This window comes from Triturus cristatus, chromosome 2_1 (genome assembly GCF_964204655.1).
Source record: "Triturus cristatus chromosome 2_1, aTriCri1.1, whole genome shotgun sequence".
NCBI lineage: Eukaryota > Metazoa > Chordata > Amphibia > Caudata > Salamandridae > Triturus > Triturus cristatus.
In genome coordinates, this window is record NC_140581.1 from 27,016,230 (window position 1) to 27,033,435 (window position 17,206).

At 46.8% G+C, this 17,206-nt stretch overlaps 1 protein-coding gene across 1 annotated transcript in view; it reads left to right on the forward strand.

Moving 5' to 3' along the window:
- The window catches only part of LOC146863643 (protein mab-21-like 3), a 121,805-nt gene that overhangs the window by 88,986 nt on the left and 15,613 nt on the right, over positions 1-17,206 (forward strand). The window contains exon 4 of the mRNA XM_085627723.1: positions 5,678-5,938. Coding sequence (XP_085483849.1) covers positions 5,678-5,920 — 243 coding nt within the window. The 3' untranslated portion in view covers positions 5,921-5,938. The remainder of the gene's footprint in view (positions 1-5,677; positions 5,939-17,206) is intronic.

Consider the following 17,206-nt stretch of genomic DNA (forward strand, 5'->3'; position numbering starts at 1 on the left):
CACCCGGAGTGGAATCTCCGCACCAGGAGTGGAATCTCTGCACCCGGAGTGGAATCTCTGCACCCGGAGTGGAATCTCTGCACCCCAGAGGAATATCCGCACTCGAGTGGAGTCTCCGCACCCAGAGTGGAATCTCTGCACCCCAGAGGAATCTCTGCATTCGGGTGGAGATTTGCCCAAAGTGCGGAGATTCCGCTCCGAGTGCAGACGTAAAGATACTACTCGTAACTTACCTTTGTGAATACTGAAGAGTAGTAAAGTTCAACTTTTGGTCTAAACTTAGACCAAAAGTCTGATTTTACCTTTGTGAATCAGGCCCCGAACTAGCGAACAGTCTGAATCGCACTATTCATGGTTCCGCTAGAGTCCATGGAGACTCCGCGTTTAATCCCTCTCTGTAGACAATTAGATGATGGGAGAGAGAGAAATTCCTGAATGTGATTAACAGCAAAATGGGGGTCCTGTTTAGGTTCTTGGAGTCTCCAGTGTGGGAAATTAGTATATTTCAGGATAGCTTTTAACAATTGAAAACAGAATAAAACCAGACACGTGGCTTCACAAAGATTTTTTTTTTTAAATGACGTATTTGATAAGGTATATTCACGGATGTAGCTGGACATGGTACCTTGCAGCTGGACTGTCCCAAGTCTACAGGTTACCTTCACCCTTAGTAGCCAGCAGTGCACCCAGTCACACATTTGGCCCTGCATGGCACTCACCTGCCTGTTGTCTAGGTGCGCGCTGTAACACATACATACACTCTGTTATATCCTGCCCCTGTTGGTTCAGTCCTGCTCCCCCCTCCCTCCTCGTCACCTTGGTTCCTTCTTAGAATTCTCAGGTGGAGGCTGCTTTGGAATGTTGACACCGCAGCTCTTCTGTCAGAGTGGCGCTGAGGACTGGCAAGCTGCAGGCGCAGAGGGTCTTACTGTTCAATGAAGAACATTCCGCTTACCTCCCGTGTCTTTAACTTACCTCACACTCCTTCAGTAAGAACTGCTCGAAGGCATTGACTGCTTTGTCTGTGAGTCATTGCTGACAATCAGCACATTGGGCAGTCCCTGGACAGCAGCATTACTCAGAAGCAGACTCTGTTATCTGCAACTGTCCCAACCAAGCCCCTTTTACATGAACTCATTACAAGCCACCACACTTTAAACTGAAGTGGCAGAAAGAAGGAGAAAACCAAGATGAACTACAAATTGCAGTCAAAGCGGATAAATATGAAAGAGCAGAAGGAAGTGTGAGGGGAATTAGAAGTGAGGTACAGGCAATAGTGGGAAGATGGAAGCACAATCTCGGATAACACGTTTGAACTGTGGCTCCTGGTTTCACATATCAAATGCAAAGAACTTTCTGTAAAACAGTCATAAACCATTACCTGGTACATTTGGAACCAAGAAATAGGTAAGTCCACAGCAACACTGGCAACTAAGGGGCTTATTTACAAGGCCCTTGTGCTGCCCGAGCTTCACTTTTTTTTAACGGTACCGGTGGCGCAATGGGCTTCCCCATACAAACAAGGCCACCCTGCGTAACTTTTCAGGGCCTTGTAAATATGGGCCCCTTTCATGCGTTACTCTGCGTGAAAGCGGCGTTCCATGGGTGTTGCTCTGGGTGTTCCCACGCAACATCCATGGAACGTGTTCCCAGATTTACAACATTTTGTAAAACTGGAAATGTGACAGAATCCTACGCTGTTAGAATGGAGCAATGAGGAGAAATAATTTTATTTATCCTCGTTCTTTTCTCTTTCTGTGTGTTGCACTCTGCAGCATGCATAGAAAGAGGAAAATGCCATTAATGATTGTTTTGTGCAGGAAGATGTCCCTTCCTGCACAAAAGCATTCATCCCTGCAGCGCAGGCACTCTTTCAAAATGACGCATGGGTGCCTGCACTGGCACATGATAGGCAATTGTTCGCCAGTGCAGGGGGAAGCACATGGTTGCGCTGTATTGTTGTTAACACGATATATCCCTGTGGTTTGAAAATGATGCAGTACAGCGCAGCAAAGCAGCTAAATAGTTTGCGTCACCGCGCTGCTTCATTTTCTTGTAGATAGGGACCACAGTTGCTTGAATATTGCGTTGAGTGTATTTCAGGCGGTAAAATACAGCGACTGTAATTCAAGAATAGTTGGTGAAGGACTAGCAAATTGTGATGAAGAAGTGAAGGATTATCTAATCAACAGATTAGAAGTAGGAGCTGTAGTATGTGCAAAGATAGAGATTGGTGGAGTACACTGCTGGAAGTTGGAGTCCTAAGGAGCGTTATGAATATGGTGGTGAGTGTATGACCCAAGAAGAAAGAGCAGGAGGAAAGAGATTGGTTCAGTCCACTGGGAGAAGTTGGAGTCCGAAGGAGTGTTATGAATATGGCGGTGAGTGTATGACCCAGGAAGAAAGAGATGCAGGGAAGAGATTGGTTAAGTCCACTGGGAGAAGTTAGAGTCCTAAGGAGTGTTATGAATATGGCGGTGAGTGTATGACCCAAGAAGAAAGAGATGCAGGGAAAAGATTGGTTCAGTACACTGGGAGAAGTTGGAGTCTGAAGGAGTGTTATGAATATGGTGGTGAATGTATGACCCAAGAAGAAAGAGCAGGAGGAAAGTGATTGGTTCAGTGCACTGCGAGAAGTTGGAGTCTTAAGGAGTGGTATGACTGCGGTGGTGAGTGTATGACCCAAGAAGAAAGAGATGCAGGGAAAAGATTGGTTCAGTACACTGGGAGAAGTTGGAGTCTAAAGGAGTGTTATGAATATGGTGGTGAGTGTATGACCCAAGAAGAAAGAGATGCAGGGAAGAGATTGGTTCAGTACACTGGGAGAAGTTGGAGTCTGAAGGAGTGTTATGAATATGGCGGTGAGTGTATGACCCAAGAAGAAAGAGATGCAGGGAAAAGATTGGTTCAGTACACTCGGAGAAGTTGGAGTCCTAAGGAGTGTTATGAATATGGTGGTGAGTGTATGACCCAAGAAGAAAGAGCAGGAGGAAAGAGATTGGTTCAGTACACTGGGAGAAGTTGGAGTCCTAAGGAGTGTTGTGAATATGGTGGTGAGTGTATGACCCAAGAAGAAAGAGCAGGAGGAAAGAGATTGGTTCAGTGCACTGCGAGAAGTTGGAGTCTGCAGGAGTGTTATGAATGTGGTGGTGAGTGTTGACCCAAGAAGAAAGAGCAGGAGGAAAGTGATTGGTTCAGTGCACTGCGAGAAGTTGGAGTCTTAAGGAGTGGTATGACTGCGGTGGTGAGTGTATGACCCAAGAAGAAAGAGATGCAGGGAAAAGATTGGTTCAGTACACTGGGAGAAGTTGGAGTCTAAAGGAGTGTTATGAATATGGTGGTGAGTGTATGACCCAAGAAGAAAGAGATGCAGGGAAGAGATTGGTTCAGTACACTGGGAGAAGTTGGAGTCTGAAGGAGTGTTATGAATATGGTGGTGAGTGTATGACCCAAGAAGAAAGAGATGCAGGGAAAAGATTGGTTCAGTACACTGGGAGAAGTTGGAGTCTGAAGGAGTGTTATGAATATGGCGGTGAGTGTATGACCCAAGAAGAAAGAGATGCAGGGAAAAGATTGGTTCAGTACACTCGGAGAAGTTGGAGTCCTAAGGAGTGTTATGAATATGGTGGTGAGTGTATGACCCAAGAAGAAAGAGCAGGAGGAAAGAGATTGGTTCAGTACACTGGGAGAAGTTGGAGTCCTAAGGAGTGTTATGAATATGGTGGTGAGTGTATGACCCAAGAAGAAAGAGCAGGAGGAAAGAGATTGGTTCAGTGCACTGCGAGAAGTTGGAGTCTGCAGGAGTGTTATGAATGTGGTGGTGAGTGTTGACCCAAGAAGAAAGAGCAGGAGGAAAGAGATTGGTTCAGTACACTGGGAGAAGTTGGAGTCTGAAGGAGTGTTATGAATATGGTGGTGAGTGTATGACCCAAGAAGAAAGAGATGCAGGGAAAAGATTGGTTCAGTACACTGGGAGAAGTTGGAGTCTGAAGGAGTGTTATGAATATGGCGGTGAGTGTATGACCCAAGAAGGAGTGTTATGGATATGGTGGTGGTTGTGATGGCCCAAGAAGAAAAGGATGGATCAGGGTTGCCAGGATACAGGAACATGACAGATGAACTTTCAGTGGAGATGAGGTATTGACAAACTGATGTCACAGCGATGAACTCTATCCATAAAGGACATTTCGGGGAGACGCTCACGAAGCAGTAAGAGGAGGGTTTCGTAGTCAGGCTTTGATCAGGAGCTGGAAGAGGGTGCATTGCCCGTAGTGACCTGTACCCCACCCCTAGAAAATGCCTCTGTGCCTGAAAGGGCTTGGGAGGAACCAGAGGTATATTTTCTAGGTCAATTATAGTTTTGCCGGAACTCATAGCATGTGTAATTGTGCTTACAGATTGTCCCAGTAGGCAGGCGCTACATTTATAGCAACCCTTTGCACAAGAGCAGTTCTTGCTTTTTATAGGAAGTATTCATAAATGACGAGTTTCTTTCTAGATTAGTATCTGATAAGCCGGTGTAATTTGCTTCAAAACAAATGGAGGGTTCTTGTAAAATCCGTCATCGACAGACGGCTCTCCATCATCAGCCGGCCAGTGGCTCTTTGCAGAGACACATGAATGCTGTGGTCCACAGAAAGACACCCAGCAGAACTACAGGACTGAGTCCATGTGAGGGCATCCAGGGTACAAAGGCTGGCACTAATTGTGTCCAGTCTGGATGTGGAAGTGGTGGAGTGGGAAAGGTAGAGTGGTGTGTGCCAGTGATATATGTCTGCAGGTGAAAAGAAGAGTGGAGAAAAGAAAGACGGTCAAGAAGAACAAGTTTAATAAACCAAAGTGATGGTGATGGTGTGACTGAAAGGTAACGATTGGGTGCGAATCACAACCTCGTTTGTGCTCCAAGTGTCGTCAAAGTTCAGAGATGCTGCTGAAACCTCAAGAAGTTGAGGCAATGTTGTGAGCCTCAAGCACTCAAAGTGTGGCTACAAGAGGTACGGACGTGTGAGTGTGAGGAGTTGTGTGCAGAAGGGGCTGAGTTAGAGTGACAGTGTGAAAGTTCCTGCAAGCTTGACGGATTCATGTGGGGCTACAAATCTACAGCTGCTCGATGTTTGGTATTTTAATATATTGTTGCTGTATCTGCACTTTTTTCGACGTCAAGAATATGATTTCATAGAATGATATCTACGCAATTGTAATATCCTGCACTTCATGGTATAATCTGCTTGGGTGACATCCCTTTATCAGCCCTTTCCGCACCCATCTTTCCTAGTGTATCCGTGCCCCCGCCTCCCCACGCGTCTGTTGCATCACGGTTTACGACATTGGTTTCACAAGGCGGTTGGGGGTTGAGTTAGTGGCGCGTATTCTCTTATAGGGGGGCTTATCGAGACCTACCGTTCATTGTTCTCGTCAGATGCGCCTTCCTATGTCGGATGGTCTTAGATTATCCCTCAAGGACGCGGAGGTGGTGTGGTCCTGGTTGGAGCTCTCATTGTGTGAGTCTGGGGTGAGGCGACATCTTACCAAAGATCAGTGTGATATCTGCATGTGTGGGCCATCACTGATAGTGGACCTTCTGGAAGATTGTGAGATCGCTGCGGTGGAGCAACAACGAAATCCAACAAGGTGTTCATTGTTGCTGTAGGACTAACTTGTGGTCGTTGTGTTTCAGACGGTGCTGTTCTGGGCTTGTGAATCTTACCCTTCATTCTCCGACTGGAAGGACCTCACCACGAGCTTCAAGAGGCTGGTGGATTTGCTTCTAATTTTCCTTGCTGCCGGAGTGCTGCCCCACTACTTCCTGGGCTCAGATGTCAACCTGTTCAAAGCGGACAGATCGGTCCTGAACGAGATCTGTGAGAATGTGGCAAAGTTCAGAAGTTCTCCTGAGAAGTATCTACAAAGCATGGATTAGAATGTGCAGGAATTCCAGGTACACATCATATTGTTTTATGGAAATGCATGGTTAGCAAGTACACGCCCCGTGAAATGCATTGTTAGCAGGTACACGCCCCATTAAATGCATGGTTAGCAAGTACATACCCATGAAATGCAAAGTTAGCAGGTACACGCCCCATAAAATGCACAGTTAGCTGGTACACGCCCCATAAAATGCACAGTTAGCAGGTACACGTCCAAGAAATGCATGGTTAGCATGTACACACCCATAAAATGCATGGTTAGCAGGACACGGCCATGAAATGCATGATTAGCAGGACACGCCCATGAAATGCATAGTTAGCTGGTACACGCCCATGAAATGCATAGTTAGCAAGTACACACCCATGAAAAGCATGACTAGCAGGTACACGCCCCATGAAATACATGGCTAGCAAGTACACACCCATGAACTGCATGGTTAGCATTTACACATCTCATGACATGCATGGCTTGCAAGTACATGCCCATGAATTGCATGGTTAGCAGGTACAAGGCATGAAATGCATGGTTAGCAAATACACGGCCATGAAATGCATGGTTAGCAAGTAAACGCCCCATGAAATGTAGAGTTAGCAGGTACACACCCAAGAAATGCATAGTTAGCAGGAACGCGCCTCATGAATTGCATGGTTAGGTGGTACGTACCCCATGAAATGCATGGTTAGCAGGTACACTCTCAGTAAAAATTTACTTTTAGCTCGTACACACCCATGAAATGCATAGTTAACACGTGACACCCACAAAATACATAGTTAGCAGGTACACACCCACAAAATGCATAGGTACAGGTACACATCCATGAAAAGCTTGGTTAGCAGGTACATATCCCATGAAATGTATGGTTAGCAGGTATACACAAACAAAATGGACAAGTTCTATTAATCAGGTGTATGCGGTCAAGTACTTTATGCCGCTACCTTTGGTGAAAAAGAAAAGGAGAGTAGAACAACTGTTGTAAAAAACCCACTCACCCACCTACCTAGTAGGTGGCATGCTTCATCCTCGGGGCCCAGCTGGGTTGCCTAATGCAATCCAGCTGTGCTACAACGCCTGAGTTACAGTATACACCATGAATACTTGTTGGGGAAGAGGATAAGCTACCTTTTTTTTCCTCGCTCTCTCTTTGTTTATATATAGCAGGTATACACCCCATGAAATTCATGGTTACCAGGTACACACCCAGTAAAATGCATGATTAGCAGGTACACGCCCATGAAATGCATGGTCAGCAAGTATACACACTCCATCAAATACATGTTTAGCAGGTACACACCCAGTAAAATGCATGGTTAAAAGGTACAAGCCCATGAATTGCAAAGTAAGCAGATACACGCCTATGAAATGCATGTTTAGCTGACACATGCCCATGAAATGCAAGTTAGCAGGTAAACACACATGAAATGCATAGTTAGCAAGAACACTCCCAGTGAAATGCATGGTGAGCAGGTCAATGCCCATGAAATGCAAAATTAGCAGATACATGCCCTTGGAATGCATGGTTAACAGGTACACACCCATGAAATGCATGGTTAGCAGGTAGATGCCCCATGAAATGCATAGTTAGCAAGAACACTCCCAGTGAAATGCATGGTGAGCAGGTCAATGCCCATGAAATGCAAAATTAGCAGATACATGCCCTTGGAATGCATGGTTAACAGGTACACACCCATGAAATGCATGGTTAGCAGGTAGATGCCCCATGAAATGCATGGTTAGCAGGTAGATGCCCCATGAAATGCATGGTTAGCAGGTCAATGCCCATAAAATTCAAAGTTAGAAGATACACGTCCATGGAATGCATGGTTAACAGGTACCCACCCTTGAAATGTATGGTTAGCAGGTAGTTGCCCCATGAAATGCATGCTTAGCAGGTACACACCCCATGAAAAACATGGTTAGCAGGTACTCACCCATGAAATGCATGGTTAGCAGATACACACCCAGGAAATGCATATTTAGCAGGTACACGCCCATGAAACGCATGGTTTGCAAGAACTCGCCCCATGAAATGCATGGTGAGCAGGTCAATGCCCATGAAATGCAGGTTTAGCAGGTGCATAGCCATAAAATGCATGGTTAGCAGGTACACGCCTAGTAAAATGAATGATTAGCAAGTAAACACCCATGAAATGCATGGTTAGCAAGTACACGCCCATATAATGCATGGTTAGCAAGTCTACACTTATGAAATGCAGAGTTAGTAGGTACACGCCCATGAAATGCATGGTTTGCAGGTTTACACCCATGAAATGCATTGTTGGCAAGTACACGCTCCAAGAAATGCACGGTTAGCAGGCACACCCCCATGAAATGCACGGTTAGCAGGCACACACCCATGATATACAAAGTTAGCAGGTGCACGCCCATGAAAAGCATAGTTCGCAAGAACACGCCCCATGAAATGCATGGTGAGCAGGTCAATGCCCATGAAATGCAAAGTTAGCAGGTACAGGCCCATGAAATTCATGATTTGCAGGTACACACCTATGAAATGCATGGTTAGCAGATAGACCCCCCATGAAATGCAGGTTTAGCAGGTACATGACCAGTAAAATGAACGATTAGCAAGTATATGCCCGTGAAAATGCATGGTTAGCAGGTACAGGCCAATGAAAATGCATGGTTAGCAGGTACATGCCCATGAAATGCATGGTTAGCTGTTATACACCCGTTAAATGCATGGTTAGCAAGTACACGGCCATGAAATGCATGGTTAGTAAGTACACGCCCATGAAATGCATAGGTTAGCAGGTACACCCCCCATGAAATACAAGTTTAGCAGGTACACATCCAGTAAAATGCATGGTTAGCAGGTACACACCCATGAACTGCAAGGTTAGCACTGCAGATATATGGCCGTGAAATGCATGGTTAGCAGATAAATGCCCATGAAAGGCATGTTTTGCAGGTACACACCCCATGAAATACAAGTTTAGTAGGTACACATCCAGTAAAATGCATGGTTAGCAGGTACACACCCATGAACTGCAAGTTTAGCAGATACATGCCCATGAAATGCATGGTTAGCAGATACATGCGCATGAAAGGCATGGTTAGCAGGTACACACCCATGAAATACATGGTTAGCAGATACATGCGCATGAAAGGCATGCTTTGCAGGTATACACCCATGAAATGCATGGTTAGCAGGTACACACAAATGAAATGCATGGTTATCAGATACATGCCCATGAAAGGCATGGTTTGCAGGTCCATGCCCATGAAATGCAGGGTTCGCAGGTACACACCCATGAAATGCATGGTTAGCTGGTACATGCCCATGAAAGGCATGGTTAGCAGGTACACACCCCATGAAATGCAAGTTTATCAGGGACAAACCCAGTAAAATGCATGGTTAGCAGGTACACACCTATGAACTGCATGGTTAAAAGGTACACACCCTATTAGACAGACAACGGGGTAGGTAAAATTAAATAAAAAATAAATAAAACCACTTGCCTTGCACTAGCCGCATCGCGGACTTGGCGACGCAGTGTGTGCAAGGTAAGTGGTTTTATTTATTTATTTAATTTTACCTACCCCGTCGTCTGTCAACTTTCCACCCCACCCCACCCCACGCCCCACTGCCTAACCGATCTTACCTTTGCCAGCCGACACTGATGAAATGTATGGTTAGCAGGTACACGCCCCTGAAATGTATGTTAGCAGGCACATGCCCTTGAATCATCTGGTTAGGAGGCACACGCTTATGAAATATCTCGGTAGCAGGTACACGTGCCATGAAATAAATATTCACCAGGTACATGCCCATTTAATTGCATGGTTAGCAGGTGCCCAATCCACAAAATGCCTGGTTAGTCGGCGCAAGTCACAACTGTGTATTAATGCAGACATGCGACAACATCTACGACAACTTCCTCTAGTTTATTCAGAGGTTGCAGCCCACTCATCCATGAACTCTACTTTCCTTGACTGACATCTACATTAAATGCCTCCTAGACTGGAACCACACTTTCCACCTGCATGGTACTGTGCCATCATAGACTGTGTGCCCCAGTGCAGCACTACTACATCTTGCCTGTATCTAAGGGACTGACGTTAATAGACGTCTCAATGACATGTATCAGTCACATATTTAAACAGCTTAAACCTGAACAACTCTTGCAAGGCCCATCTCCCTCCTTAATAAGATTTATGTATTTATATTGCAATAAATAGACCCAAAGTGCATCTAAACACTTTGCAATAAAGCTGTCACATAGTGCTAGGGCAGTATGCAAAAGAACAGTGACATGAAAATGTATAGTGAAACAGAAGAACATTAGAATGGAAGTAGGCATTACAACCCAGGAATAGTAAGCCCAGCAGGGTGCCAGTGAAACTTGGTCCTCATCCAAAATGGCTGCCAATTAGTCCCGCAGCAGAAAGGTTCAATCCTACCTACTGGACGTCTGCTCTGGTTAGATTCAGAGGCCTCTAATGACAGAACACTCCATGATCCAATTAATCCCGTCATGACATCATTGGGTCTCCGGCTCTCTCCGAGCCAGGGATATAACTCAATGGATCCTCAGCCTTCTCGGGGATCTAGGACGGACACCTAATGGATCCCTGTAATCTCCTGGACAATCCAGCCGGTGGCCCTCCATCCCTCTGGTCAATCCCAGATCTGTGTACTAATGGGCATTAACGATCTCTTCCCAGCCCTGCTTTCTTTGATGGAAAATTTAAGGTAGACCAGGAAGTTATGTGAGACCTGATATCAGCAGTGACAGTCATGTGGGAGCCATTTTAAAGTAAACCTTCTACTAAATGTAGGGGCATTTTTACCCTTGGCCACATCTCTGCTTTTTGGCTTTTAAAGCCAAGAAAGCGGAGATAAAAATATCGCCCTATTTACAAGAGGGTGCTAACATGCATTAGCGCATGTTAGCACCCTTTTACCCGACGCCTCTCTAATGAGATGCAAAGTGGGCGTCACCGGGCAGTACAACCTTGTCAATATCGCTGATGTACACATCACGATATTTACACGGCTGCCCACACATTTGAGCAAACGTTAGTTTTTGGAGAAAACGGCTGTTTTCTCCAAAAACTAACGGGGCATATCTACAAGGCGGCGATAAAAAATTATCGCTGCTTTTGCGGCCGTTTTCAGCCGAAAAGCGGCGATAATTTTATCGCTATATTAGCAAGGTCATGCTATCGCGTGAAACCTTGCCTTAGTGCTGAATTATGAACGCCCATCTTTGCATCTCTAATGAGATGCAAAGTGGGCGTTCCTCCCCAGGATAACGGGAGAAATGTCGCTAAGCGACATTTCTCCTATTATCAAGCCTCACGCAAAGCAGCATAGCGACAAGAAAAGTAGCGATAATCCCTGTTATCGCTGCTTTCCTTACGCCTGCTTCAGGACTGACTTAGCCATGATATCCTATGGAGGGTGGATATCATGGCTAAGTTTGGGAGTCCCTATCAGCAAGCTAACGCCACATTGTGTGAGATTATCGCTGGGTTTCCAGAGATAATCTCACGTTAGGCAGTTAGCGCTAGGATTTTTATCGCTTTTGAGATAAGAGTTGCTGATAGCACGCTATCTCAGCGATAAAAATCCACGCTAGCCGGCGATAATTATCCTAGCGCTAAGTGCGCTTTGCGATAATTATCGCCGGTTGTTGCTGATATGCCTCTAACGTCTGCTAAAATGCAGACTTAGCAATACTTACAATTGGGGGTGGATTATGCTGATAAAACCACACAGTCGTATCAGTAAGGTTGTCGCCGTTTTCCATGGAACATCGCTGGTTTTCCAGCGATGTTCCATGGAAAACATCGCTATCGCTGGGAAACTATTGTCATTGCGCTATGCGTTGTTAATACAACGCTAGCATGGCGATAATTTCCTGCGATAGCCACCGATAACATTTATCTCGCTAGGAGCGGCCAGCGATAATTATCGCTGCCGCTTGTTAATATGCCTCGTAGCTCCTAAAACACTGCCTAATACTCTTCCAAAAAGCACCCCATGTTTTTGGGTGCCTCGTCAACTCTCACCTTGACAAAGCCAGTGGGCTATATACAGGCCTACATCAAGTCCAAAGGCACCAGAAACTTCAGTGAGCTGCCAGGTGACCAAAGTCGAGCTTAAAAAAGGCCACTTGTCCTCATCTCAGAGGGTTGCACGCACTCACTATACAAAGTACCTTTTCAGACATCTGTCGCACATAACAATTCATGAAAGGTACTACCTCTGCTTATATCCAGGAAAAGGTTCATATATCCCACCTTTCTAACCACAGTCAACCAGAAGTGGTATCCATGTCAAATAACAGAAGAAACAAGCATTTGCAATGCAATAGGTCGCGCATTTACGTGAGTTTGAGCTATTGGGATTGTAAATGACAATGCCTTTTATTTATGTTTTGGTTTTTAAAACATAAATAAAACGCATTGTCGTTTGCAATTCCAATAGCTTAAACTTGTGTACATGCGAGACCTATTGCATTGCAAATGCTTGTTTATTAAATGGCTGAAACACTTGGATATATCTTAATATCTGTAGTGTATCATGTAGCCTCAATCATAATGGTTAAGATAAAATATTTGTAGGTGTAAATGTTTGCTTTCAGTAGAACTATAGATAGAATTATCGCTAAGAGTTAGTGGATGAGCTTTTCCAATTCCCAGGAATATTTTGGGGAAAAATGGGTCAATTAATGCATTTTACAGCACAATTTCGTAAATATAGTAATGCAAGGAATCCCATCATGCATAGTGCTTCTCCTGTTTTATATGGTTTGGTCATCTGGATTTTGACCTCTGTTAATCACTGAAACCTGATGAATGTGCTCTGGCAAATAGGTGTCACTTTGTTTCCCCAGTGCAGCCCCTGCCTAGGTGGGTCTAACCTGACTTGTTAAGTCATAAGACCAATATTGTAAAGCATTAACATACTGCTAACTAGGCATTCGTGACACAAAGTTAAAAGTGTACTCAAGCCTGCCTGTAGGTCAGTTATGAAGCTGTGTAAAAGGACATATTTCTCAATGATTCTGAATAGACGCCATGCTGCCGAGAACGTTGCATTTAGTCCCTGCAACCAAACGCAGTTTCCCAAGTATCATAAGTATGACGGTACATTGAGTCTCAGATTTATCTGGAGCTCGTGCTGGTGACACTTATCAAATTTGGATTCTCTGGCCTGAAATGATGAGATCTGCAGCCAGCTCTGTGGTACCTATTTGACTTTTGCCACGCATGTGTGTCTGAGACAGCCTGCAACCGAAGGAGAAAGTCCTTTCTTCCAGCCACACTAGAAAGTGTCTTGGCTGCCAGATGAACAGTGGAAGTTCATGACTTTCCTGAACTGGCTCAGAGGATGCTTGGGCAAGCTCTGTTGGGAGTGTCTAATAGCTGAAATCTTGCTGACCAGTCAACTGAATGCTGCTTGGAGGAGTGTGGACAGCAACATCATTTGACCCATACCAATAATTTCAAAAGGGCCACCATCCCAGAGGCATACCTAGATATAGGGTATCTTCTAATGCAGAAGGTTGCATTCCCGCAGTGGTTTACTGCAAGCCCTCCTACAAAAGGCCTCTCCATCAGGCAGGATCCAAATGAGGTTCTGAAAGAGACACATACATGTTCGGCAGCTTTTAATGCACAAAATGCAGCGGGATAGAAGTCTGCGTGTCACAGCCACTTCTGAAATATGGACGACACTTCAAGGTTCTCTATGAAATACGGATTTCGGCATCATAATGTCAGGGTGACTAAGGATTAAGCAGCATGGAGACTAAATTATGTGGCAAGCTTATCTAAATTATGCAGCAAAAAAGTAACATTATGTGGCAGATTCTCTGGTAGTATTATTTCCATTTATATGAACTAAATGTATTTTTGGTGAAATCTGCAAATACGCGAACAATATGGTAAAGCCCTAAATACACTGCAAATGCTACAGCCACAGAACTGTATGAATACTCTGGCTATTATCAATGAAAATGTATCAACTATTTATCCACTAAAATTCAACAGAAGCTAAATTTTCTAATTAAAGCTAGTGCCCACTGATTAAAGAAAAACGCTTTTTCAGGCTATCTCCCACAAAATAAACATGCTTTATAAAAAAAACGCATAATGGGTAACAAGTGTAATAGGGTTCTATGTTGCCATATCGGGGCTCAAGCGATCTTTAAAAACAACTCGGCCTTTGGCCTCTTGTTTTATAACGTCACCAGAACTTCCGCCAGATGCAGTCAAATATGGCGCTCGCTCGGGGAATTTCCGGTTCAAACTTAACTTAATGTTCGGTACAACAAAAAACTCTTCTCACGTGTCCCCCGCCCAACAATCAAGAATGGTAATTACCTCTACGTCCCTCGTCCTCGACCCAGTCCTCACTAATGAGGTATTCCACAAGACAGGAAACAAAACAGGAAACGCTTTTTAGGCTCCACCCACCCTCCCGTCAGGGGCTATAAGAACCCAGCCAATCAAAGGCACATCCTGTTTTGTTTCCTGTCGGTGGACCTGACGGGAACGCTGGGGTTGGTGCCGGGCACTTACCTGCTTCATGTTGCTGTTGTCCTGTGGTGTCCTCCTCTGCTGGGCTTTGGGGGAGCTGCTGGACCTCCGTGGGACTTCATTAAGTCAGGCTGCTGGGCTTCCTGGACTTGTCTGGTTGCTGGTCCTGCTGGGCTGTGCTGGCTTCCTGTGGTTCCTGCTCCTGCTTCTTCACGTCTCTCCGTGGCAGGTATGGCTGCTTCTCGCACTACCTGATGGGTTGTAGCGCGTGTTGGGGTCTGGGCGCTCCCTGTTTGCCTTTGTTGTGGCCTTCCCGGTCCGGGCGCTCTTGGGCTCCTTTCTGTCACGCTGGTGGGGCCTTTGTTGATGTGCGCACGACGATCCGGTCGATCGAGGCTTCTCTCTCCCGCCTTCCGTTCGAGCGCCGGGTTGGGGTCCGAGCGCTCGGTACAGTTCTTGGCATTCTGTTTGAGCGCCTGGGATGGGGTCCGGGCGCTCGGTGCAGTTCTTGGTCTTGGTGGGAGCGCCCGGGATGGGCTCCGGGCGCTTGCTGCTTTCCTTGGCGGGCTTTTAGTTTGAGCGCCCGGGATGGGGTCCGGGCGCTCGTTGGGATCCGTGGCCCGTTTCTGTTGGAGCGCCCGGGATGGGGTCTGGGCGCTCCGTTTTTCCGTATTCGTTGGGGGCACTCGGGCTGGGGGCCGGGTGCCCCTTCTGCGTGTCGGCGGTGGTCGCGTCGCCCGGGTGGGCTCCGGTTACGCTGCGAGACTGTTCTGCCTTCGGCGGCCGCGAGTGGGGTTGCTTTCTAGACTCCTGTTCTGGCCACACCCCGTTTTGCCTCCCTTTCGAGTTCTGCTGGGTGCTGAGGGGGCGGGGTTTGTATTAGTTCTTTTTCTACATAAGGAAGGGAGCTGTTCATTTCTCTGCTTCTCCTGCTGCCGTGTGGGTCTTACTGCCTTACTTGCTGTGCCTTGCTCGCTGCTGCTTCTTTATGGGGAAACATCATAGGAAGCGGAGGCATGTGTCTCCTGTGTCCTCCTCCTCTTCTCCTCCGGACAGTGGGGATCCTGCGCCTGCGGAGAAGCGTCCCAGGTTGGATGAGGACCGGTTGAAACGTCTGATTTTGGAGACTTTATCTGACCTTAAGTCCTCCAAGAAGTCTGCTGGCGGTCGTTCTGGTGGGGGCGCGACCCTTTATTCTGACATTTCCTCTTCTGGGTCCTCTGATGACGCTTCCTTGGGTGCGGTGGATCTGAAGGGGAAGTATGTCTCCAGGGAACTGTTGCCGGACTTGCTTTCTCAGGTACGTGAGAACATGGGGTTTCCGGATGACGCTGTGGCCGGTACTTCCTCGGATGCTGTTCTGCCGCAGTTTCGGAAGCCTGTTACGACTTCGCTTCCTATTCATCCGTTTGTGATGGATGTGCTCTTGAATGAGTGGAAGGACCCGGATCATATTATGTTGCCGCGCTTCATGTCGAAGCTCTACCCTTTGCAAGACATGGAGGAGTCCTTTCCTGAGTCTGTGCGTGTGGACTCCATTGTCGCTAGTTTGGTTGGTCGTCCTTCCATGGCTGATGATAACATTCTTCACGATGGTGTGGATAGGAAGATTGACACTGCTTTGCGCAAATCCTATGCTGGTTCTCACCTTGCCATCCGTTCTGGTATCTATGGTGCTTATGTGGCTCAATCACTCTTGACTGACTTTAAAACTTTATTTTCAACTATGCAGGAGGGTGGCTGCTGTCCGGATTTGCTGGAATCGATGGAGCGTCAGGCCGAATTCCTTTCGGATATTGCTTTTGATCCTGTGCGTGCATCTGCGCTTTCTTGTGGTTCCTCTGTCGCTGCTCGTAGAAATCTGTTGTTGAAGGGTTGGAATACTGATGCCGCCCAGAGGTCCATGGCTTTGCGTTTACCCTTTACAGGCCCTCGTCTTTTCGGGGTCGCTCTTGAGGATAAGCTGCATAAAGTGTTCAAGGAGCGCAAACATTCTTTTTCCTTCCGCAGGCAGCCTTCCCGTAAGGATTTTTCTTTTTCTCAGGCCAAGTCTTTTCGCCAGCCTTCACGGTTTCAACAGTCCTCCTTTAAAGGTTCTCGCGGTGCTGGTCGTGGTTTCCCTCGGAAGTTCCAGAAGAAGCCTCCTCGTGATGCTGGTCCTGGGCAGCAGCGTTCCTGACTATGCCTCTCCGGTCGTGGGTCCCGCTGGAGTGGCGCCCGCGGTTGGTGGGAGATTGAGGTTGTTCCTTCCAGCTTGGCGTCTGTCGACCTCCGATCAGTGGGTGCTGGATGTCCTGGACCGGGGGTATCGGATAGAGTTCCTGTCCCCTCCTCCTCCCTCGGGTGTGGTGCGGACTCCGACTCCCTTGTGCCGCTCCCGCCGCCAATCATTGCGGGACGGTGTTTTTGAAGGACGCAATTGTTCCCGTTCCCCGGTTGGAGTGGGGTCTGGGGACCTATTCGATTGTTTTCCTGGTTCCGAAGGTCACAGGAGGGTTTCCGGATTGTCATCAATCTCCGGAGTCTGAACCGGTTTGTGAGGAAGATCCCGTTCAAAATGGAGACTTTGCAGCGAGTGGTTCCCCTGATACAAGCCGGATGGGTGTTTGCTACTCTGGATCTCCAGAACGCCCACCTTCATGTGCCGGTGGCCCGGGAGGATCAGATGTTCCTGCGTTTCTGCCTGGAGGGTCATCATTGGCAGTTCTGTGTCCTTCCGTTTGGTCTCTGGTCCGCTCCCCGTGTGTTCACCAAGGTGGTTGCTCCTTTG